Below are 24,133 nucleotides of genomic sequence, written 5' to 3' on the forward strand. Positions count from 1 at the left end.
CCAGGTGAAGACCTGGATCAGGAAACTGGATCATAAACCGGACGAGGATCTCGATCTGGATTCTGGATCATAAACCGGATGAGGACCTGGATAAGGAATCTGGATCATATTCCATATGAAGACCTGGACTAGGAATCTGGATCATAAACCGGACCAGGACCTGGACCAGGAATCTGGATCATATTCCAGATGAAGACCTGGACCAGGAACCTGGATCATAAACCGGATCAGGACCTGGACCAGGAATCTGAATTATATTCCAGATGAAGACCTGGACCAGGAATCTGGATCATATTCCAGATGAAGACCTGTATCAGGAATCTGGATCATATTCCAGATGAAGACCTGGATCAGGAATCTGGATTATATTCCAGATGAAGACCGAGATCAGGAATCTGGACCAAAAACCGGACGAGGACCTGGACCAGGAATCTGGATCATATTCCAGATGAAGACCTGGACCAGGAATCTGGATCATATTCCAGATGAAAACCTGGACCAGGAATCTGGATCATATTCCAGGTGAAGACCTGGATCAGGAAACTAAATCATAAACCGGACGAGGATCTAGATCAGGAATCTGGATCATATTCCAGATGAAGACCTGGACCAGGAATCTAGATCATATTCCAGATGAAGACCTGGATCAGGAAACTGGACAATAAACCGGACGAGGACCTGGACCAGAAAACTGGATCATATTCCAGATGAAGACCTGGATCAGGAATCTAAATAATATTCCAGATGAAGACCTCGATCAGGAATCTGGATCATATTCCAGATGAAGACCTGGATCAGGAATCTGGATAATATTCCAGATGAAGACCTGGACCAGGAATCTGGATCATATTCCAGGTGAAGACCTGGATCAGGAAACTGGATTATAAACCGGACTAGGACCAGGATCAGGAATCTGGATTATAAACTGGACGAGGACCTGGACCAGGAAACTGGATCATATTCCAGATTAAGACCTGGATCAGGAAACTGGATCATAAACCAGATGAGGACCTGGATCAAGATTTTCCAGACAGTTTTATTTAACAGTTAAAATAATCAAGTCTTTATTTGATACGTTTCATTCTGACAAGAACAAAGCATGCAGTACCTTCATCATCATTTTTATCATCATCTTGAGTCTTTCTATTGCAGGTTTTCAGTGGCATGATTCACAGATTCAATATGAAGTTTTACATTCAGATGGAAAACATGGAACCAGACTTCAGCAAACACCTGGAATCACATGCAACACTAATACGTTAACAGCATGGCATCCACCCCACAAAGTCTCCATTTAGACCTCAGGACCTGAACTGGTTCTTCTTTCCCAATTATCCACTTTTTACAATTTTACATACAAAGAGAAAAACCTTTTCTTCTGAAGAGAATCAGAATGTCAACAGGACATGAAGTAACCTGCACCGTTCATTCTGAGCCGTTCATCCTGACCCGTTCATCCTGACCCGTTCATTCTGACCCCTTCATCCTGACACCTTCATCCTGACCCCTTCATTCTGACCCCTTCATCCTGACCCCTTCATTCTGAGCCGTTCATCCTGACCCGTTCATTCTGACCTGTTCATCCTGACCCGTTCATTCTGACCCCTTCATCCTGACACCTTCATCCTGACCCCTTCATTCTGAGCCGTTCATCCTGACCCGTTCATTCTGACCTGTTCATCCTGACCCGTTCATTCTGACCCCTTCATCCTGACACCTTCATCCTGACCCCTTCATTCTGACCCCTTCATCCTGACCCCTTCATTCTGAGCCGTTCATCCTGACCCGTTCATTCTGACCCGTTCATCCTGACCCGTTCATTCTGACCCCTTCATCCTGACACCTTCATCCTGACCCCTTCATTCTGAGCCGTTCATCCTGACCCGTTCATTCTGACCTGTTCATCCTGACCCGTTCATTCTGGCCCGTTCATCCTGACCCGTTCCTCCTGACCCGTTCATCCTGACCCGTTCATTCTGACCCGTTCATCCTGACCCCTTCATCCTGACCCGTTCCTCCTGACCCGTTCATCCTGACCCCTTCATTCTGAGCCGTTCATTCTGACCCCTTCATCCTGACCCGTTCATTCTGACCCCTTCATTCTGACCCCTTCATTCTGAGCCGTTCATCCTGACCCGTTCATTCGGAGCCTTTCATCCTGACCCCTACATCCTGACCCGTTCATTCTGACCAGTTCATTCGGAGCCGTTCATCCTGACCCGTTCATTCTGACCCCTTCATCCTGACCCGTTCATTCTGACCCCTTCATCCTGACCTGTTCATTCTGACCCGTTCATTCTGACCCGTTCATTCGGAGCCGTTCATCCTGACCCGTTCATTCTGACCCCTTCATTCTGACCTGTTCATTCTGACCTGTTCATTCTGACCCCTTCATTCTGACCCGTTCATCCTGACCCCTTCATTCTGACCCCTTCATCCTGACCCGTTCATTCTGACCCCTTCATTCTGACCCCTTCATTCTGAGCCGTTCATCCTGACCCGTTCATTCGGAGCCTTTCATCCTGACCGCTTCATCCTGACCCGTTCATTCTGACCCCTTCATTCTGAGCCGTTCATCCTGACCCGTTCATTCTGGCCCGTTCATCCTGACCCCTTCATTCTGACCCGTTCATCCTGACCCGTTCATTCTGACCTGTTCATCCTGACCCCTTCATTCTGACCCGTTCCTCCTGACCTGTTCATTCTGACCCGTTCATCCTGACCCCTTCATTCTGACCCGTTCATTCTGAGCCGTTCATTCTGAGCCGTTCATCCTGACCCGTTCATTCTGACCTGTTCATCCTGACCCCTTCATTCTGACCCGTTCCTCCTGACCTGTTCATTCTGACCCGTTCATCCTAACCCCTTCATTCTGACCCGTTCATTCTGAGCCGTTCATTCTGACCCATTCATTCTGAGCCGTTCATCCTGACCCGTTCATTCTGACCCGTTCATCCTGACCCATTCATTCTGACCCCTTCATTCTGACCCCTTCATCCTGACCCCTTCATCCTGACCCCTTCATTCTGACCCCTTCATTCTGACCCCTTCATTCTGACCCGTTCATCCTGACCCGTTCATTCTGACCCCTTCATTCTGACCCCTTCATCCTGACCCGTTCATCCTGACCCGTTCATTCTGACCCGTTCATCCTGACCCCTTCATTCTGACCCCTTCATCCTGACCCGTTCATTCTGACCCCTTCATTCTGACCTGTTCATCCTGACCCCTTCATCCTGACCCCTTCATTCTGACCCGTTCATCCTGACCCCTTCATTCTGACCCGTTCATCCTGACCCCTTCATCCTGACCCGTTCGTTCTGACCCCTTCATCCTGACCCGTTCATTCTGACCCGTTCATCCTGACCCCTTCATTCTGACCCGTTCATCCTGACCCGTTCATTCTGACCCGTTCCTCCTGACCTGTTCATTCTGACCCGTTCATCCTGACCCGTTCCTCCTGACCCGTTCATTCTGAGCCGTTCATCTTGACCCGTTCATTCTGACCCGTTCATCCTCACCCGTTCACTCTGAGCCGTTCATCCTGACCTGTTCATTCTGACCCGTTCATTCTGACCCCTTCATCCTGACCCCTTCATTCTGAGCCGTTCATCCTGAACCGTTCATTCTGAGCCGTTTATCTTGACCCGTTCATTCTGACCCGTTCATCCTCACCCGTTCACTCTGAGCCGTTCATCCTGACCTGTTCATTCTGACCCGTTCATTCTGACCCCTTCATCCTGACCCCTTCATTCTGAGCCGTTCATCCTGAACCGTTCATTCTGAGCCGTTTATCTTGACCCGTTCATTCTGACCCGTTCATCCTCACCCGTTCACTCTGAGACGTTCATCCTGACCCGTTCATTCTGACCCGTTCATTCTGACCCCTTCATCCTGACCCCTTCATTCTGACCCCTTCATTCTGAGCCGTTCATTCTGAGCCGTTCATCCTGACCCGTTCATTCTGAGCCGTTCATCTTGACCCGTTCATCCTGACCCGTTCATTCTGAGCCCTTCATTCTGACCCGTTCATCCTGACCCCTTCATCCTGACCCCTTCATTCTGACCCGTTCATTCTGACCCCTTCATTCTGTCCCCTTAACTCTGAGCCGTTCATTCTGAGCCGTTCATTCTGACCCGTTCATTCTGAGCCGTTCATTGTGACCCCTTCATTCTGACCCGTTCATCCTGACCCCTTCATTCTGACCCTTTGACTCTGAGCCGTTCATTCTGAGCCGTTCATCCTGACCCGTTCATTCTGACCCGTTCATTCTGAGCCGTTCATTCTGACCCCTTCATTCTGATCCCTACATTCTGACCCGTTCATTCTGACCCGTTCATTCTGACCCGTTCATCCTGACCCCTTCATTCTGACCCCTTCATTCTGACCCCTTCATCCTGACCCGTTCATCCTGACCCCTTCATCCTGACCCCTTCATTCTGAACCGTTCATTCTGACCCCTTCATTCTGACCTGTTCATCCTGACCCGTTCATCCTGACCCGTTCATTCTGACCCCTTCATTCTGACCCGTTCATCCTGACCCCTTCATCCTGACCCCTTCATTCTGACCTGTTCAGTCTGACCCGTTCATTCTGACCCCTTCATTCTGACCTGTTCATCCTGACCCGTTCATCCTGACCCGTTCCTCCTGACCCCTTCATTCTGAGCCGTTCATTCTGAGCCGTTCATTCTGAGCCGTTCATTCTGAGCCGTTCATCCTGACCCGTTCATTCTGAGCCGTTCATCTTCACCCGTTCACTCTGAGCCGTTCATTCTGACCCGTTCATCCTGACCCCTTCATTCTGACCCGTTCATCCTGACCCGTTCCTCCTGACCCCTTCATTCTGAGCCGTTCATCTTGACCCGTTCATCTTCACCCGTTCACTCTGAGCCGTTCATTCTGACCCGTTCCTCCTGACCTGTTTATTCTGACCCGTTCATCCTGACCCGTTCCTCCTGACCCCTTCATTCTGACCCCTTCATTCTGAACCCTACATTCTGACCCGTTCATCCTGACCCGTTCATTCTGACCCCTTCATCCTGACCCCTTTATTCTGACCCCTTCATTCGGAGCCTTTCATCCTGACCCGTTCATCCTGACCCCTTCATTCTGATCCCTACATTCTGATCCGTTCATTCTGACCGCTTCATCCTGACCTGTTCATTCTGACCCGTTCATCCTGACCCGTTCATTCTGACCCGTTCATCCTGACCCGTTCATTCTGACCCCTTCATTCTGACCCCTTCATTCTCACCAGTTCATCCTGACCCATTCATTCTGAGCCGTTCATCCTGAGCCGTTCATTCTGAGCCGTTCATCCTGAGCCGTTCATTCTGAGCCGTTCATTCTGACCTGTTCATTCTGAGCCGTTCATTCTGACCCGTTCATTCTGACCCCTTAACTCTGAGCCGTTCATTCTGAGCCGTTCATTCTGAGCCGTTCATTTTGACCCCTTCATTCTGACCCGTTCATCCTGACCCCTTCATTCTGACCCTTTGACTCTGAGCCGTTCATCCTGACCCGTTCATCCTGACCCCTATACTCTGCGCCGTTCATCCTAACCTGTTCATTCTGACCCCTTCATCCTGACCCGTTCATTCTGACCCGTTCATTCTGACCCCTTCATCCTGACCCGTTCATTCTGAGCCGTTCATTCTGACCTGTTCATTCTGAGCCGTTCATTCTGACCGGTTCCTTCTGAGCCGTTCATTCTGACCCGTTCATTCTGACCCCTTCATTCTGACCCGTTCATTCGGAGCCTTTCATCCTGACCTGTTCATTCTGACCCGTTCATCCTGACCCGTTCATTCTGACCCCTTTATCAACAGCTACCCTGAACAGGCCCTTCTGGAACAAACAGCTACCCAGATGAGGTCCTTCCGGCCAGTTTCACTCTATTTTGAAACCGAACGGATCCTTAGATTTTTGGTTCTGCAGACTTTAGTTTGAGTCAGTAGCAACAGGACCATTCAGAGAGGACAATGAGAATCACTATGGCAACTGAGCAATCACAACACAAATGCAACAACAGCAAATATAAAAATAGTTCTGGCTCCGCTGTATGGCTCTGGTGCAGGGTTCGGGTTCTGCGGCTTGGTTCTGGTGAGTTGCTCAGGTGTTTTTTGTTTTGGTTCAGAGTTTAGACTCGACTAAATGGTTCTGGTTGTGCTAGATGACTATAGCTCTGATGGATTGTTAAGGTGGTTCTGGTTTGTTCCACGTGTAAAGTTGTCTTTCTGATTTTGGGTTATTTGCTGGATGGATGGCAATGGAAACGACCCAGAGAACCAGCAACATGAACGTTGTCACAGACCTGTGTTGGACCTGTTTCCATGTCCATAGTCCTGGTTCTGGTTCTATTTGAACCGAGTTGATGCATAGTGACGTGTCTGATTAAGGCGTTCATTTAGACAGGTGTAAACTCTTGTAGTAGTTTTCCTGCTCCGTCTGGTTTTGGATCTCTCGATCCAGCAGAACTAGCGCTGTCTTGCGCATCATGACCGTCTCCCTGTGCTGAGCTTTGGCTGATGTCTCCATCTGCGGCAGGACAGAGACAGGGTCCATGGCGGTGCTGGGGGAGGCTGATCGGCGTGAGCAAAAGCTGCTGTTGCGGCCTGCCGGGTCAACCCAGTTCCGGTTGCTTCTGGCATCTTGCAGTTCATCCCCGTTGGAGACCGATGCCCACTCCCATGGATTTGTGTTACCAGTGAGGGGTGGGGCTTGAGGTGGGTGGGGTACCTGGCCAACTGGATGATGGCGGGCGTGGGCATCCACGGGGACGATCCCGTCCCATTGGGGGTGCTCGGCCGGGGGGCGATACCTTGGTGAGTCGACAGTGGACGGAGAACCACAGCTGGTCTCGGAAGAGGAGGGGGGGAGAAAACCCTGCTGCTTTGACATGGTGATGACTTGCATGAGGCGCGGCTGTCCACTAGAGCCACGACCCGGTCCGTCCTTACCAGTCTTGTCCCGGATGGCGAGCCACTTGGCCCGGGTCAGGGCGCTCTTTGGGGACACCGGTGGGGGTCCCACTTCAGGCATCTGTGGAGGTCTAGGAGTCGGCACCGCTTTGGCACAACATGGAGGTGGAGTGGGGTTGCGACCTGGCCCCCCTCTCTCAGACTGGACCGCCAATTGATATTTCAGGATTTGAGACCCCCCGCCATCGGTCCCAACAGAACCGCCCTCAGAAGTATCCTCGCCAGCGTCCTCGTCCTGGGTGCTCTGCCCTCGCATCTCCATGGACTTCTGCTTCCACTCTGAAACCAGCTGCAGCGACCGCATCGGGTCCAGCGGGACCTGAACTGCCTTTAGCCGCCGCTGGACCGGCTGGACCGGCTGGACCGGGTTCTCTGTTTCCTCGTTTGAGCAGGCGACATCGTCCATCTTCATACTGACTCTGGGCAGTGTGTTACTGAAAGTCAGCATGGTCTCCTTCGCCATGGGGCTCCGGGGGGCCAGCAGCTCAACGTCCATGCTGGCCCTCTTCAGGCTCCCCATGGAGTCCTCCTCCCTCTGCAGGGGGACCAGGCCCTCCAGCCGCTCCATGGGGGCCGGGGCCGCCGCGATCTCATCGTTACTCTCGGAGGCAGAGGCGGGGCCCTTGTGGTAGACCGAGTCGTGTCCTCGTTCCGTCAACGCTCGAAGGGGGTCATTCTTCAGCAGCGTGGGAGGCGGAGCCTGAGTGATGTCATCAGAAAACTTGAAGTTGGCGACAGCGTGAAGTGCCTAGAGAAGAGGAAATGACATCATCACTGAATCGTCCAATCAGAACACAACAGCAACCTGTGACCTTTTTCTAATCCCTTCCTTAAGCAGCAGTTTTCATTGATTGTCTGTCTGCAACCAATCAGAATGTTGGAACTGATCCTCACCAATCAGCAGGAAGTCACATGACTGTTGCTTGTTGCACACCTCATGTTTATTTACCTGTCAAGTTAAGGTGGTCTCAGGGGGTCTCGGGGGATTAGGGTGGTCTCAGGGGGTCTCAGGGGGATTAGGGGGGTTTAGGGTGGTCTCAGGGGGTCTCAGGGGGATTAGGGTGGTCTCAGGGGGTCTCAGGGGGATTAGGGTGGTCTCAGGGGGTCTCAGGGGGATTAGGGTGGCCTCGGGGGGTCTCAGGGGGTCTCAGGGGGATTAGGGTGGTCTCAGGGGGATTAGGGTGGTCTCAGGGGGTCTCAGGGGGATTAGGGTGGTCTCGGGGGGTCTCAGGGGGTCTCAGGGGGATTAGGGTGGTCTCGGGGGGTCTCAGGGGGTCTCAGGGGGATTAGGGTGGTCTCAGGGGGTCTCAGGGGGATTAGGGTGGTCTCAGGGGGTCTCAGGGGGATTAGGGGGGTTTAGGGTGGTCTCAGGGGGTCTCAGGGGGATTAGGGTGGTCTCAGGGGGTCTCAGGGGGATTAGGGTGGTCTCAGGGGGTCTCAGGGGGATTAGGGTGGCCTCGGGGGGTCTCAGGGGGTCTCAGGGGGATTAGGGTGGTCTCAGGGGGATTAGGGTGGTCTCAGGGGGTCTCAGGGGGATTAGGGTGGTCTCGGGGGGTCTCAGGGGGTCTCAGGGGGATTAGGGTGGTCTCGGGGGGTCTCAGGGGGTCTCAGGGGGATTAGGGTGGTCTCAGGGGGTCTCAGGGGGATTAGGGTGGTCTCAGGGGGTCTAAGGGGGATTAGGGTGGTCTCAGGGGGTCTCAGGGGGATTAGGGTGGTCTCAGGGGGTCTCGGGGGGTCTCAGGGGGTCTCAGGGGGATTAGGGTGGTCTCAGGGGGATTAGGGTGGTCTCAGGGGGTCTCAGGGGGATTAGGGTGGTCTCAGGGGGTCTCAGGGGGATTAGGGTGGTCTCGGGGGGTCTCAGGGGGTCTCAGGGGGATTAGGGTGGTCTCGGGGGGTCTCAGGGGGTCTCAGGGGGATTAGGGTGGTCTCAGGGGGTCTCAGGGGGATTAGGGTGGTCTAAGGGGGATTAGGGTGGTCTCAGGGGGTCTCAGGGGGTCTAAGGGGGATTAGGGTGGTCTCAGGGGGTCTCAGGGGGATTAGGGTGGTCTCAGGGGGATTAGGGTGGTCTCAGGGGGTCTCAGGGGGATTAGGGTGGTCCCAGGGGGATTAGGGTGGTCTCAGGGGGTCTCAGGGGGATTAGGGTGGTCTCAGGGGGATTAGGGTGGCCTCAGGGGGATTAGGGTGGCCTCAGGGGGTCTAAGGGGGATTAGGGTGGTCTCAGGGGGTCTAAGGGGGATTAGGGTGGTCTCAGGGGGTCTCAGGGGGATTAGGGTGGTCCCAGGGGGATTAGGGTGGTCTCAGGGGGATTAGGGTGGCCTCAGGGGGATTAGGGTGGTCTCAGGGGGATTAGGGTGGCCTCAGGGGGATTAGGGTGGCCTCAGGGGGATTAGGGTGGTCTCAGGGGGATTAGGGTGGTCTCAGGGGGATTAGGGTGGCCTCAGGGGGATTAGGGTGGTCTCAGGGGGATTAGGGTGGTCTCAGGGGGATTAGGGTGGCCTCAGGGGGATTAGGGTGGTCTCAGGGGGATTAGGGTGGTCTCAGGGGGATTAGGGTGGTCTCAGGGGGATTAGGGTGGCCTCAGGGGGATTAGGGTGGCCTCAGGGGGTTTGGGTAAGATTTTTTCCTGCAGCTCAGACCTGGTCTCTCCAGGCGGGACTCACATTAGATGTTTGAGCTTCAGCGTTCCAGGTCTATATCCGACCTTCATACGTGGTCCTGATCCGTTTGAACTGTGATGTCATATATAAAAACTCCTTGTGGTCTCCATGGTGACCAGTTATAGAGGCAAACCTGAGTGGACAGAGTAACGAACCAATGAGGTGTCAGAACTCACCAGGTACACAGCAATGAATCCTCCAATCAGGAAGCCCACGTAGACATCGATGGGGTGACTGCGATGCTGCGTGATCTGGGTCAGACCCGTCAGTCCAGCCGCGATAGAAAACCCAAATACCAGAACCGGTTTCAGAAGCTTGGTTCCATTTGAGATCGTCGAGTTGAAGTACATCTGAAAGAGAGGAGGGAAGTTAAGTCGTGAATCAGAACCAGTCCACCCAAACCAGAACCAGTCCACCAGAACCAGAACCAGTCCACCAGAACCAGACCACCCCTGTTGCATTCTGACCAATTGGCAGCTTCTCGTTTTACATTCAGCAAATTAAATTTTTTAACATTTTGACTTTTTTTAAACTAAACAATAAAATTTATTTATCTGTTTCTTAGTAGAGCCAAAGACCAACTGGACGGGACCCATCTGGATTTCCAACAGAACCAAGAACCCAACTGGACAGTGCCGGTCTGGATTTCCAACAGAAAGGCTAAAACTGGACTTTATTTACAAAAAGCTGTAAAATTTCGTGAAACAGAGGAGGTGGTTTAGCAGAAACCGGATACCAGGATCCTAAAAACCACTTGAAACCACCTTCTGGTGTAGCAGAAAGTTAAAAAATAATCGTGCAGAAGATCCCAAGAAATATGGAGATTCTCCGCCTTCCACTGCCCGTCTCCATGTCCCCGCTAGCCCCACCTGCAGCGTGGCCGGTACCCGCTAGCCCCACCTGCAGCGTGGCCGGTACCCGCTAGCCCCACCTGCAGCGTGGCCGGTACCCGCTAGCCCCACCTGCAGCGTGGCCGGTACCCGCTAGCGCCACCTGCAGCGTGGCCGGTACCCGCTAGCTCCACCTGCAGCGTGGCCGGTACCCGCTAGCCCCACCTGCAGCGTGGCCTGTACCCGCTAGCCCCACCTGCAGCGTGGCCTGTACCCGCTAGCTCCACCTGCAGCGTGGCCGGTACCCGCTAGCCCCACCTGCAGCGTGGCCGGTACCCGCTAGCTCCACCTGCAGCGTGGCCGGTACCCGCTAGCCCCACCTGCAGCGTGGCCTGTACCCGCTAGCCCCACCTGCAGCGTGGCCTGTACCCGCTAGCTCCACCTGCAGCGTGGCCTGTACCCGCTAGCCCCACCTGCAGCGTGGCCTGTACCCGCTAGCTCCACCTGCAGCGTGGCCGGTACCCGCTAGCCCCACCTGCAGCGTGGCCGGTACCCGCTAGCCCCACCTGCAGCGTGGCCTGTACCCGCTAGCTCCACCTGCAGCGTGGCCGGTACCCGCTAGCCCCACCTGCAGCGTGGCCGGTACCCGCTAGCTCCACCTGCAGCGTGGCCGGTACCCGCTAGCCCCACCTGCAGCGTGGCCGGTACCCGCTAGCCCCACCTGCAGCGTGGCCGGTACCCGCTAGCGCCACCTGCAGCGTGGCCGGTACCCGCTAGCAAGCAGGATCCTAGCAGGATCTTTACATGATGTTCTGGCTTCTACTGTGGCTCCTGGATGAGTTGTCTTTGTGCTCTCACAGTAACACTGGGAGGCCAAGCACTCTGAAGAAGGTCCGTTCCCAGTTGCCTGGTTGACGGCTCAGATTGGATGTATGAAGGGCTGAAGCCTCAGAAACGGCTTTGTGACCTTCAGACAGATTTCAGTCACTTTGCTCCACTCTTGTTCCTGAATGTGTCTGGATGGCAGCGTGACATCAGTCTGCTTCGCCTCCTCACACAGCTGCCACTGGGACGTTTCAAAGATGAGACACAGTCTTGTGCAGAAAAAAGTTTCCCTTAGTGTCTCTCAGCGCCAATGTGGATAATAAACAGCTAACTGGCAGGTAAGTCATGCACAGTAGTATGAAAATGTGATACCCGCAGATTGTACAAGATTTTATATGAAAACAATAAATCAAAACGTCCCGAGGTGGAGCCCTACTTGTCAGCTTTTAAAAACCAAACTTTGTCTTTTCTCAGGTTGTTTGTCTGAAACAGTTTAAGGGGGAAGCGTTATGCTTTCAATCCTAAGGACAAGATCCAATATGAGCTCTTTGTCATTGGCTGGCTACAAAACAGTCTGAAGAAGATGAAAGCAGTGATGAAGATGGTAGTTTGGGAGGGAAAATAAAGCCAACAGCATGAATAACCTGGAGAAACTGGACCAGAACCAGGCTGCAGTTCCAGATGGTGTCAGACCCCGGGCTGCAAAAACCTGGTAAGGTCTAATGGACTGTGGAGAGTCAGAGGTGTATAAAGAAGTCTCACGACCAGGTCGACTTGCTTGAGAACCGTCTTTATTCCTCATACCCAGGCGCCACATACCGAGCATTCACCCAAGCATTGTGGGAACAGTAGTCCTACTGCTACAAGAGGGACCAGTAATAACTGGACCCAATTTTACCTGGTCCATCACGGATCCGGTTCCTGCTGGACTGGTACATCAGAGCCCTGTGAAGTCCTCAGACTCCGTGAAACCAGGGTTTGTGGACTGGTGGGTTGACATTGTTTTTGACAAACTGAGACAAATGTCCAGAAAGTCGTCGAACTTACAGAAACATAAACAGCAGCGAAGGCCGACAGGGTCGCGTGCTGGGAGGGAAACGTCCTCCTGGGGAGAAGAGACACATCTGATCAGTTATCAACTGATCAATAACACAAATGGAAAGCCAAGGCGGCACCTGGCAGCAATGATGGCGTGCTGGTCATGTCCCGAGCAAATGTCTCTGGTGACGTAGACGTTCTGGTCACATGACACCCCCGCCAGAGTGTAGTTGGGTTTACAGACGGTGAGGAAGAAGGGGGCGTGGTAACCCGTTGACAGCTGGATGACGTCGGTGAGCAACGCCGTCGCACACAACCCGAACACGTGGACACCTGAAGACAGAGACGGGCATCAGTCCACAGAAAGATGAACTGGTCAGCAGGTGTGTTGCAGCAGCGTACCTACGAATCGGACCGTCCTCCTCAGGAAGGAGTTGAAGCTGCAGCCTCCAGCTGTGATGCTTCCTTCATCTCTGCGGATGTTGAGGCGGGTCTTCAGGCAGAATGTCACCGCTTCCACCAGCATGATCTGCAACAGAGAGATCAGCTGATCCTCATGGTTCTGTTTTCTGATCCGGATCAATAACCAGTAAGAAAACGTGATGGGGATACTGAAGCAGCCGGAGCGGCGAAAGCCAGACTCAGCAGCATGAGCAGCGGGATCAGCTCGTCTCCTCCATCCACGTACGGCATGCTGAGATCTCTGTCATGGCAACGGAAAGCGGTCTGAGCCGGTTGGACCGCATCAGTCAGCTCCAGGAAGTACAGCGACACCATAGAAGAAGCCACGATGGGCAACTGTGTGCAACCAGGTAAACAAGTCAATAAACAGGTAAACAAACAATCAATCAAGTAAACAAACTAGTCATCAATGAACAAATGGGTAAACAAAGAATAGACAGTAAACAAACAAAACCATGAGTAAAACAACGTGCAAGTAAAAAATTCAACAAACAACAAAGAAAGAAATAAAACAAACAGTCACAGTTTGCAGAATTTCATGAAGGAAGTTTAATCCTGAAAATCCGTCATTGTTCAAAGACTGATGGAGAGAAGACCACCTGGTGATACTAAACCACCTGGTGATCCCAGAAAACCTGCAGCATCCCACTTGCAGCCGCCCACCCAAAACCCCATTCCGACCTTATACAACTCCCCAGCAGTAAGAATTAAACAACACAAAAACACTTCTGGGGTTAATCGTGAAAACCTCATAAAAATAAAAACAATGGATCTAATAAAATCTGAAAATAAGACAATAAAGTGTGGCCTACTGGATATTAGATCCCTCCCAAATAAGTCTTTATTAGTCAATGACTTGACAGGTGATCACCTCCATCTTCTGCCGCTTATCCGGGGTCCGGTCGTGGGGGCAGCAGCCTAAGCAGGGAAGCCCAGACTTCCCTCTCCCCAGCCACATTTGCCAACTCTGCGGGGGGGATCCCGAGGCGTTTCCAGGCCAGCCGAGAGATATAATCCCTCCAGCGTGTCCTGGGTCTTCCCCGGGGTCTCCTCCCAGAGGGACGTGCCTGGAACACCTCACCAGGGAGGTCCAGGAGGCATCCTGACCAGATGCCCGAGCCACCTCAACTGGTTCCTCTCGATGCGAAGGAGCAGCGGCTCTACTCTACTCTACCCACAGCTCATGACCATAGGTGAGGGTAGGAACGTAGATCGACTGGTAAATGGAGAGCTTCGCCTTCTGGCTCAGCTCCTTCTTCACCACGACAGACCGGCGCAGAGTCCGCATTACTGCAGACGCCGCACCGATCCGTCTGTCCATCTCACGCTCCATCCTTCCCTCACTCGTGAACAAGACCCCGAGATATTTAAACTCCTCCACTTGAGGCAGGACCTGACTCCCGACCCGGAGAGGGCAATCCACCCTATTCCGGCTGAGGACCATGGTCTCAGATTTGGAGGTGCGGATTCTCTTCCCGGCCGCTTCACACTCGGCCGCGAATCGTTGGAGAGCTGGAGATCACGACCAGATGAAGCCAACAGGACCACGTCATCTGCAAAAAGCAGGGACCCAATCCTGAGGCCACCAAGTCAGATCCCCTCAATACCTCGGCTGCACCTAGAAATTCTGTCCATATAAGTTATGAACAGAACCGGTGATAAAGGGCAGCCTTGGCGGAGTCCAACCCTCACCGGAAACTAATCCGAGCAGGGTCCACCGGATAGTCGAATCCCGGATTGAGGAGGAGCAGTGTGGTTTTCGTCCTGGTCGTGGAACAGTGGACCAGCTCTATACCATCTTTGGGGTCCTGGAGGGGGCATGGGAGTTTGCCCAACCAGTCTACATGTGCTTTGTGGACCTGGAGAAGGCATTCGACCGTGTCCCCCGGGGGCTCCTGTGGGGGGTACTCTAGGAGTATGGGGTACCGGACCCCCTTGTGCGAGCTGTCCGGTCCCTGTACGACAGGTGTCAGAGCTTGGTCCACATTGCTGGTAGTAAGTCGGACTCGTTTCCGGTGAGGGTTGGACTCCGCCAAGGCTGCCCTTTATCACCCAGTTCTTTGCAATAAACTTTATGGCATTAATTCTTTGTATTTTAACATAGATGGTATTATGGAGTGGGAAGGGAGTAAACAAAAGAAAAAAAAGAAAAAAAAAGCCTGTAGCACTTCATGGAAGGACCTGCGTCCAACTGGACAGTCCACCATCACCTTCCTACGATGTCCTCTAATGTCTGATTTCCTGCTTGTGTTGCTCTCACTCTCATATGTAAATCGCTTTGGATAAAAGCGTCTAAATGACTAGAATAGAATAAATTGTCTACAAAAAAGCCTTACGTACGGCAAGAACAGCTTATTATTCATCATTGATAGAGGAAAACAAAAACAACCCTCGGTTTCTTTTCAGCAGTGTAGCTAGGCTTACTAGGAGCCGGAGCGCTGTGGAGCCATGTATTCCTTTCTCACTTAGCTGTGATGATTTCATGTATTTTTTCAGGAATAAAATTGATACTATTAGAGATCAAATTCACAATATTCTTCCTTCTACCTATAATTTTGAGCCTGTTGTGGTCTCCGAAGCATCCTTAGAACCAGGATCTGACTTGTGTCTAAATAGTTTCTGTCCTGTCCAACCCTCTGAATTAACTAAAATAATAGCTTCATCTAAACCATCCACCTGTATCTTAGACCCTCTCCCAACGAGCCTCTTTAAGGACATTTTCCCTTTAATTAATACATCACTACTAAGTCTTATCAATATGTCTTTAGTGACAGGATATGTACCACAATCATTTAAAACTGCTGTAATCAAGCCTTTACTTAAAAAGCAAGCTCTGGATCCAGAGGTGATAGCAAATTATAGACCTATATCTAACCTCCCGTTTATGTCCAAAATTCTGGAGAAAATAGTTTCAGCTCAGCTACATGCCCACCTGAGCAGAAATAATTTATGCGAGGAGTTTCAGTCAGGATTTAGAGCTCATCATAGCACTGAGACGGCATTAGTGAAAGTTACTAATGACCTTCTTATGGCCTCAGACAAAGGACTTGTGTCCGTACTTATCTTGCTTGATCTTAGTGCTGCATTTGATACAGTCGATCATAACATTCTGTTACAGAGACTAGAACAGGTGGTTGGAATTACAGGTACAGCGTTAAGCTGGTTTAAATCATATTTATCTGATAGACTTCAGTTTGTTCATGTAAATGACAAGTCCTCCTCCCAAACTACAGTAAGTCATGGAGTTCCTCAAGGTTCTGTACTTGGACCAATACTCTTCACGCTATATATGCTCCCTTTAGGCAAAATTATTAGACAGCATGGAATAAACTTTCATTGTTATGCAGATGATATTCAGATATACTTATCCTTTAAACCAGATGAAACAAATCAGCCCAATAGGCTACAAAATTGTCTCATAGACATAAAGACTTGGATGTCTAGAAATTTTCTCCTCTTAAACTCAGATAAGACTGAAGTAATTCTCGTTGGATCTGAAAAACTCAGAGCTAAATTTTCCGGTTTTGTAATGAACCTGGATGGCATTACTTTAGCTTCCAGTGCTACAGTGAGAAACCTTGGAGTAATATTTGACCCTGACCTGTCCTTTGGTCCACATATTAAGCAGGTTACTAAAACAGCCTTCTTTCATTTACGTAATATAGCCAAAATTAGGGACATTCTGTCTCAGAGTGATGCAGAAAAACTGGTTCACGCTTTTGTTACTTCAAGACTAGATTACTGTAACTCTCTATTACTGGGCTGTCCTAAATATGCCCTGAAAAGCCTTCAGGTGATCCAGAATTCTGCAGCCAGAGTCCTGACCAGAACCAGCAGGAGAGATCATATTTCTCCAGTTTTAGCCTCTCTTCATTGGCTGCCTGTTGAATCTAGAATAGAATTTAAAATCCTTCTCCTTACATATAAAGCCCTCCACAACCAGGCACCACTATATATCAAAGACCTCATTGTTCCTTATATACCAAGCAGAGTACTTTGTTCGCAGACTGCAGGCTTACTTGTGGTTCCTAGAGTCTCAAAGAGCCGAGCAGGAGGCAGAGCCTTTGGTTATCAGGCCCCTCTCTTATGGAATAAGCTCCCAGTTAGTGTTAGGGAAGCAGACACCCTCCCCACCTTTAAGACTAGGCTGAAGACTTATCTTTTTGATAAGTCCTATAGCTAGGGATGGTTAGCATCCCTTAGTTATGCTGCTATAGGTTTAGACTGCTGAGGGACATTTCCTGATACACTGAGCTTCTTTCTTTTTCTCTTTATCTCTTTCTTTTACCCCCCCCCCCCATAACAGTGTAGCATCATTAACATGTATGTCTCCTGTCTCAGCAGGTCTCCCTGGCCGGGAGTAGCAGTTCCTGTTGTCTGTTGTCTTTCTGTCCTCTTCCCCCCACACAGCAGAGGCAGATGGCTGCCTGTCCTTGAGCCGGGTTCTGCCGGAGGTTTCCTTCCTGTTAAAAGGGAGTTTTTTTCCTTCCCAATGTTGCCAGTGTGCTTGCTCAGGATGGGAGATTGAGTTGGACTCAACTCAATCTGTTGGTTTCCTTATATAGGCTGTTATGAATTGGCCTTCATTATGTTTTCCCCTCTGTCTGTAAAGCGTCTTGAGATGGCATTGCCGTGATTTGACGCTATATAAATAAAGTTGAATTGTATTGAATTGATACCAGCCTACCTGGTGAAACCAGATCACCTGGTAATACACCTGGTCTTTCCCTCTGTCTTCCAGCAAGCTCGGGTCACCCCGCTGCTGAAGAAACCCACACTCAACCCAGTCCAGGTTGGAAACTACCGGCTGGTCCCACTGGTGCCGTTCTTATCTAAACTGCTAGAGCGTGCAGTCTTCAGTCAGGTCTTGCAGTTCCTCCATGATGAAAACCTTTTTGATCCACATCAGTCTGGCTTTAGGCAAGGCCATTCCACAGAAACTGCTCTCCTGTCTGTTACCGATTCCCTCCGGCTGCTTCTGACCCAACCAACCATCAGGTTCTCCTCTCCACTCTCTGAGCTCAGCATCTCTGGATCTGTCCTCTCCTGGTCCACGTCCTACCCCTCAGGAAGATCCTTCAGAGTATCCTGGTGAGGAGGACTTCCAGTTTAGCGGACCATGTGAAAAGACACATGACAAAGAGCTCCTGCATAGTTTTGTCATTATCCAGTATTTTAGGCACATTTAATGAACTTAAACATATAACAGACTACTTTTTAACTTTTCGAACAATTTCAACAATACCTAAATCTGCTAAGAACGCAAACACCCAACAACCTCAACCGCGGCCTGCTGCTACCTTCTGCTAGATCGTCACCGCAACTTGCGCCCAGTACGGGGCAACATGTGGAGCCGCTGGCCGAAGCCGATGTTACTGGCCTCAAGGCGGATTTACTTTTTGCTCTTTGCAAGGAGATCAAATCTATGTTCAAAGATGAACTACATGCAGCTCTTGGGGAAAATCTTGTATCGATTAAATCAGAGTTGCTTATGTTCAAAACCAAAATCTCGTCTGATATTACTACGATGAAACAAGACTTCACGGGACTGAAGGGCACCATTACGGATATGGAGCGATCTCTTTCTAGTTGCACAGATGATATCTCACCTCGCTCCCAGGTAGAAAACATGGCCAAAGAAATGGTCAAACTGGAAAACAAGTGTGAAGACCTGGAGTCACGTTCCCGTAGGAATAATATCCGTATTGTAGGAGTCCCAGAGAATCACACTCTGTCCTGTGAATATGTGAACAATCTTTTGGAAGAGGCTTTTAAACTGACCAAGCAGCCACTTGTGGATCGCACACATCGCTCCCTGTTCTCCAAACCTGGACCGGGTGAAGGCCCCCGTGCTATTGTGGCTAGATTACACTACTACTCAGACTGTGTCGATATCCTCCGGAGTGCCAGGGAGCAACAGCGAATCAAGGTAAGAGATATGACCATCTCCATTTTCCCCGACTACACCACAAAGACTCCTCGTGCTCGTGCTGCCTTTAACAATGTTCGCCGCCAGCTGCGGGACATTGAAGGAGTCTGATTCGGTATTCTCCATCCAGGAAAACTGCGCATCACCTATGGAGGGGTGCAGCGCGATTTCACCTCGCCAGGGGAAGCCAAAGTTTACATTAAGACAATAACTGCGCCACCTGGGACAGTGACAGTCTTGTTCCAGATCCTGTGTTTTGTCCCATCTGGGTGAGATGTGACTGATCTATAACAGTAAACTACAAATGTTTTTTTTTTTTTTTATTTATTATTATTATTATTATTATCACTATTATTTTTTATCTGTAGAATTATCAGTCAAAGATCTTTAGCCTTTACTTTGTAGTATTAATCTGTACGATAAGTATTTGTACAATAATAAGTTTTTTATTTATTTTCTTCCACTTCACGGTTTTTGTATATATATTTATATTTATTTTATAAATATAAGTGCCATTTATTTTTATATATTGCTTTGCAGGAGCGACTGTGTATAGCTGGTTAGTGTTTTGCAATACAGTCAGAAGTTTTTCACTTTTCTAGTGGCTCCATTTAGGAGTTTGCGCTGCTGTCTCTATCGTTTGGGGATAGGACCGTTTGCTGTGCTTTGGGGTGAAGGGATTTATTGGGTTAAATGTGGTTTAGGCCTCTGTGTACTTTGTATGTTTATATATGTTTTTTTTTTTTGCCCCGATGGATGTACCGATCCTTTTAGATTCTACGATCCTAATCCTTTTTACTCTCGGGTTCACCAATCATCTTCGCGTATAGATTATTTTTTTGTTGATAATTCTCTCATCTCTAAAATAGCTTTAACTGAATATCATCCAATTATCATTTCTGATCATGCGCCACATAGTATTGATATTAAACTGCTAAATTGACCTTTCTTTTCCTCCCCTTGGAGGTTAAATTCTTTATTGTTAGCCGATGAGAAATTTAATAATTTTATATAATCAAAAATTGATGAATACATTGGGTTTAATAAAAATGACAATCTCATGTTCATTGCTATGGGAATCTATGAAAGCCTACTTGCGTGGACAAATAATCTCCTTTTCTGTCAATTCCAATCGAGAACGTAGAGCCAAGCTTCAAGAATTAATGGACAAGATAACTGAGATAGGGCTGCACGGTGGCGCAGTGGTTAGCACTGTGGCCTCACAGCAAGAAGGTCGCTGGTTCGATCCTTGGCTGGTTTGGTCAGTGGCCTTTCTGTGTGGAGTCTGCATGTTCTCCCCATGTATGCGTGGGTTCTCTCCGGGTACTCAGGCTTCCTCCAACCATCCAAAGACATGCATGATAGGTTAATTGGTCACTCTAAATTGCCCCTAGGAGTGAGTGAGTGTGGTTGTTCATCTCTCTGTGTGGCCCTGCGATGGACTGGCGAGCTGTCCAGGGTGTACCCTGCCTGTCGCCCAAAGCCAGCTGGGATAGGCTCCAGCTTCCCCGCCACCCTGAATTGGAATAAGCGGTTCGGAAAATGAATGAATGAATGAATGAATGAATAACTGAGATAGACAGGCAGATTGTAAATAACTCCACTCAGGATCTTCATAAACAGACGGAATTTGATTTACTTTCCACAACTCATGCTGAACGACTTTTGTTCCGTACATGTGCAACTTATTAGAACATGGTGATAAACCTAGTAGACTTTTGGCTCATCAGCTGAAACGTCAATCAGCTTCTCGGTTAATATCTCAAATTAAGGATAATTCAGGCATCTTGGTTACTGATTCAAAAGCAATAAATGAAATTTTCAAAAATATTATTAATCTTTGTATCAATCTGAATTTAAGGCTAATGCTTCGGATCTGTCTCTTTTCTTTAAAAATCTTGCTATACCCACTGTTGATCCAACCATGGCTGAACAACTAGATGCTCCCCTTCAATTGAAGAAATTTTACATGCCATCAATTCTGTGTAATAGCAAGGCACCAGGTTCAGACGGGTATTCAGCAGAATTTTTAAAAAAGTTTGCAGTTCAGTTGGCCCCATTGTTACTTTGGGTATACAATGAATCGTTAGACCGAGGAACATTACTGCCTACACTCTCTCAAGCTATTATTACAGTCCTTCTGAAGAAAGATAAAGATCCTACATCTTGCTCCTCATACAGAACTATATCTCTCCTTAATGTAGACGTCAAGGTCCTCGCTAAGGTTTTATCAGGTGGATTGGAACGAATTCTTCCTTTAATAATTAGTGAGGAACAGAATGGGTTTATTAAAGGCCGTCAGTTGTTTTATAACACTCGTACCTTGCTAAATGTTATGATGGCTCAACATTCCGCCACCAATTCAGAAGTAGTGATATCGGATGACGCTGAGAAAGCTTTTGACTGTGTGGAATGGGCATACCTTTTTGCTGTTTTGCATAAATTTGGCTTTGGAAGTCGTTTTATTTCATGGATTCGATTGTTATATGACTCACCTCAGGCTAGTGTTTGTACAAATGATGTTGGTTCTGTTATTTTAGTCTGTCCCGTGGAACTAGGCAGGGATGTCCCCTGTCTCCCTTGCTTTTTGCCCTGGCCATTGAGCCCTTATCAATAGCTTTACATTCACTTAATGACTTTCAAGGGATCTCTCGCTTTGGTATTAATTTAAAACTGTCACTCTACGCAGACGACCTGCTTTTGTACCTTTCAGATCCTGTGACAAGTGTTCCTCATATAACTTCATTTTTATGGGAGGGGAGGAATCACAGGGTTAGGAAGTCACTTTTACAAAAGTTTACATTTAGTGGTGGGCTTTCGTTACCCAATTTTTTATATTATTACTAGTCGGCTCATATTCATAAATTAATATGTTGGCTACAGTCAAGCGAACTGCTATGGTGTAAACTGGAATCCCAGTCATGTACTTCTTCATCACTAGAGGCTCTTGTATCTTCTTCACTGCCGATCAATCCCGGTCGATTTACAAAAAATCCAGTAGTACCGTCCACTCTCAAAATATGGTCACAATAGAAATCGCTTTAAGTTTATATCAGCGTCTTTAATGATGCCTATCGTTAAAAATCGCTTATTCCCTCCTGGTCTTTTTGATGCTACTTATTTGAGATGGAGAAACTGTGGTATCAAAACTTTTACAGATTTTTTCAAAGAGAATACCTTTTCAAGCTTCTCTGATTTGTCCTCTGAGAATGAGCTTCCTGCTACTCACCTATTTCGCTACTTTCAGATAAGACATTGTATATCTTCTCTTTTTCCATCTTATTCCTCTCTTCCAAGTACACAACCATGGGAAGAATTGTCATCTCTCAAAATTAAAACAAAGTCATTTACATCTGTAATTTATAAACGACTTATGGACTTGGATGTACACTCAACAGAAAGGATGAGAATGTCTTGGGAACAGGAATTGGGAGTAACCATTTCGGATCGACAGTGGGAGAAAGCAATAGCAAATATTCGCTCTAGCACACCCTCAGCTAGGTTACAACTAAAATTCCATTTAAAATACTGTAGTTCACTATTCGAAGTCACGCTTGTCAAAAATTTACCCACAGATAATAGATCAGTGTGAAAGATTCCATACAAGTCCATGCGACCTGAGCCACATTTTTTCTGTGCCCATCACTCTGTAATTTCTGGAACCAATATTCAACAATCATTTCCAAAGTTCTTAAAATTAAAGTTGATATGAATCCCTATTTAGCTATTTTTGGCATTCCAGTAAATTCCATTCTGACTGATTCCAGTCATGCCTAAATTTTGGCATTTACATCACATATTGCTAGATGTAATATTTTATTACTTTGGAAATCCTCTAAGGCACCTTTAATATCTCACTGGTTCCATGATGTCCTATAATTTCTTAAGAAAATTAATTTCATAATCAAAGGACATAAACAAAAGTTTGAATGTAAATGGGGATCTTTTATGGAATATTGTAAATCACTACAAACAATGCCTTCTGATTAATCCCCCACCCACTTACCTTGCCCTAACCTTTTTGTTGTTGCTGTTATTGTTCTAATAATATTTACTTGTTGTTATTACTATTAGAACATAGAACTATTACTATAGTTCTATGTTATCTTTATTTTATTTTTTGAAACCTTTTTTTTTTTTCTTTTTTGTTTATCTGGTATTGAAGCAATCGGCTACAATGGTCTTTATTTTATGTCTATTGACTGATTCAATGTGTAATATAGGCCTATCATTTTGAGGGGGAAAAAAAGAAAGAAAAATGTATCGAGGATAACTTGAAACTCGACGTTTGTTACTATTGTATGTCTTCAATAAATAAATTTATTATTTAAAAAAAAAAAGAGTATCCTGGTGAGGAGAAGTGTCCAGATCACATGAAAACAGGGGAGCCGTGCTCGGCCCTCTTCTCTTCTCACTATACACCTCCACACTTTGTGCAGTTAGAAGCTCTCATGGCTTCTCCTACCACTGTTATGCTGATGACACTCAGCTTTTACGCTGATGACATGGACCTTTAACGTCCATGTTGCCTCGGTTGCCCGTAACCTGCTGATATGCTCTCTACAACATCAAGAGAATCAGACTGTGAGGGCAGCATGAGCTGCCACACAGTAAAGGTCTGGTAACTTTAAATTTTTTTTTCTCAATTATGTAAACACTTTAAAGATACTTTATCATTTTTTATATTTTTATTAGTTGGGTAGACTAACTGGGTGCACACATTTAGGTAACATATATTGTCACCTTGTTAATTTGGTTTATTTTGTCACCTTATCAATTTGCTTTGCTTTCAGTTAATATACTTTCCTTTTGAGTTGCCAGTTCCTTGGTGTTCCCAAGCCTGCCAAAGAAGAGTCCTGGCTGCACTGGAGCTCCTTAAATCAGGCTGAGGCCTAATTGGGCAGAACCATCTTTTTTTTATAGAAGGGAAGTGTAGGAGGGGTTTAGGTTTTTCTATTGATTGTTTGTCAGTTGTTTTGCATTATTTAGGAATTTCAGATTGTTTAGTTTATTGTCTTAACTGATTACATGTAACACTTTTTGACAAGTTTATGTTACAGTTGGTATAGAGTATTGTATTGTCTCCCCCCCTTGTGTGTCACAGTTGGGTAGGTCAGTTAGTGTTTGAGTTCCTTATATCAATGCCGAGGTTGACGTTTGTTTTCTTTGACCTCTTTTATGGGCCCAAAGTTATTGCACTAAAAGATTCATTTAGTTATTTTTGTTAAATAAATGTAGACATTATATTTTTCTGAAAAAAAATTCCTTGTGCTTCTCTGGTTATTTCGGCTCGGTCCCTCACACAGACGTACCTGACAGAACACACGACTCAGCTTCTGGTTCAGGTTCTGGTCATCTCACACATTGATTACTGCAGTTCCCTACTGGCAGGTCTGCCTGCATGCTGGT

The 24,133-nt window shown here is 48.1% G+C and overlaps 1 protein-coding gene across 1 annotated transcript in view; it reads right to left on the minus strand.

Moving 5' to 3' along the window:
• Positions 1-6,405: 6,405 nt before the first annotated feature.
• Positions 6,406-24,133, minus strand: part of plppr3b (phospholipid phosphatase related 3b) — a gene marked incomplete at both ends in the record, with an annotated part of 28,766 nt that continues 11,038 nt past the window's right edge. The window contains 6 exons of the mRNA XM_079245153.1: positions 6,406-7,731; positions 9,817-9,990; positions 12,343-12,400; positions 12,471-12,666; positions 12,736-12,862; positions 12,946-13,131. Coding sequence (XP_079101279.1) covers positions 6,406-7,731; positions 9,817-9,990; positions 12,343-12,400; positions 12,471-12,666; positions 12,736-12,862; positions 12,946-13,131 — 2,067 coding nt within the window. The remainder of the gene's footprint in view (positions 7,732-9,816; positions 9,991-12,342; positions 12,401-12,470; positions 12,667-12,735; positions 12,863-12,945; positions 13,132-24,133) is intronic.

This window comes from Telmatherina bonti, assembly GCF_933228915.1.
Source record: "Telmatherina bonti genome assembly, chromosome: 8".
Classification (NCBI taxonomy): domain Eukaryota; kingdom Metazoa; phylum Chordata; class Actinopteri; order Atheriniformes; family Telmatherinidae; genus Telmatherina; species Telmatherina bonti.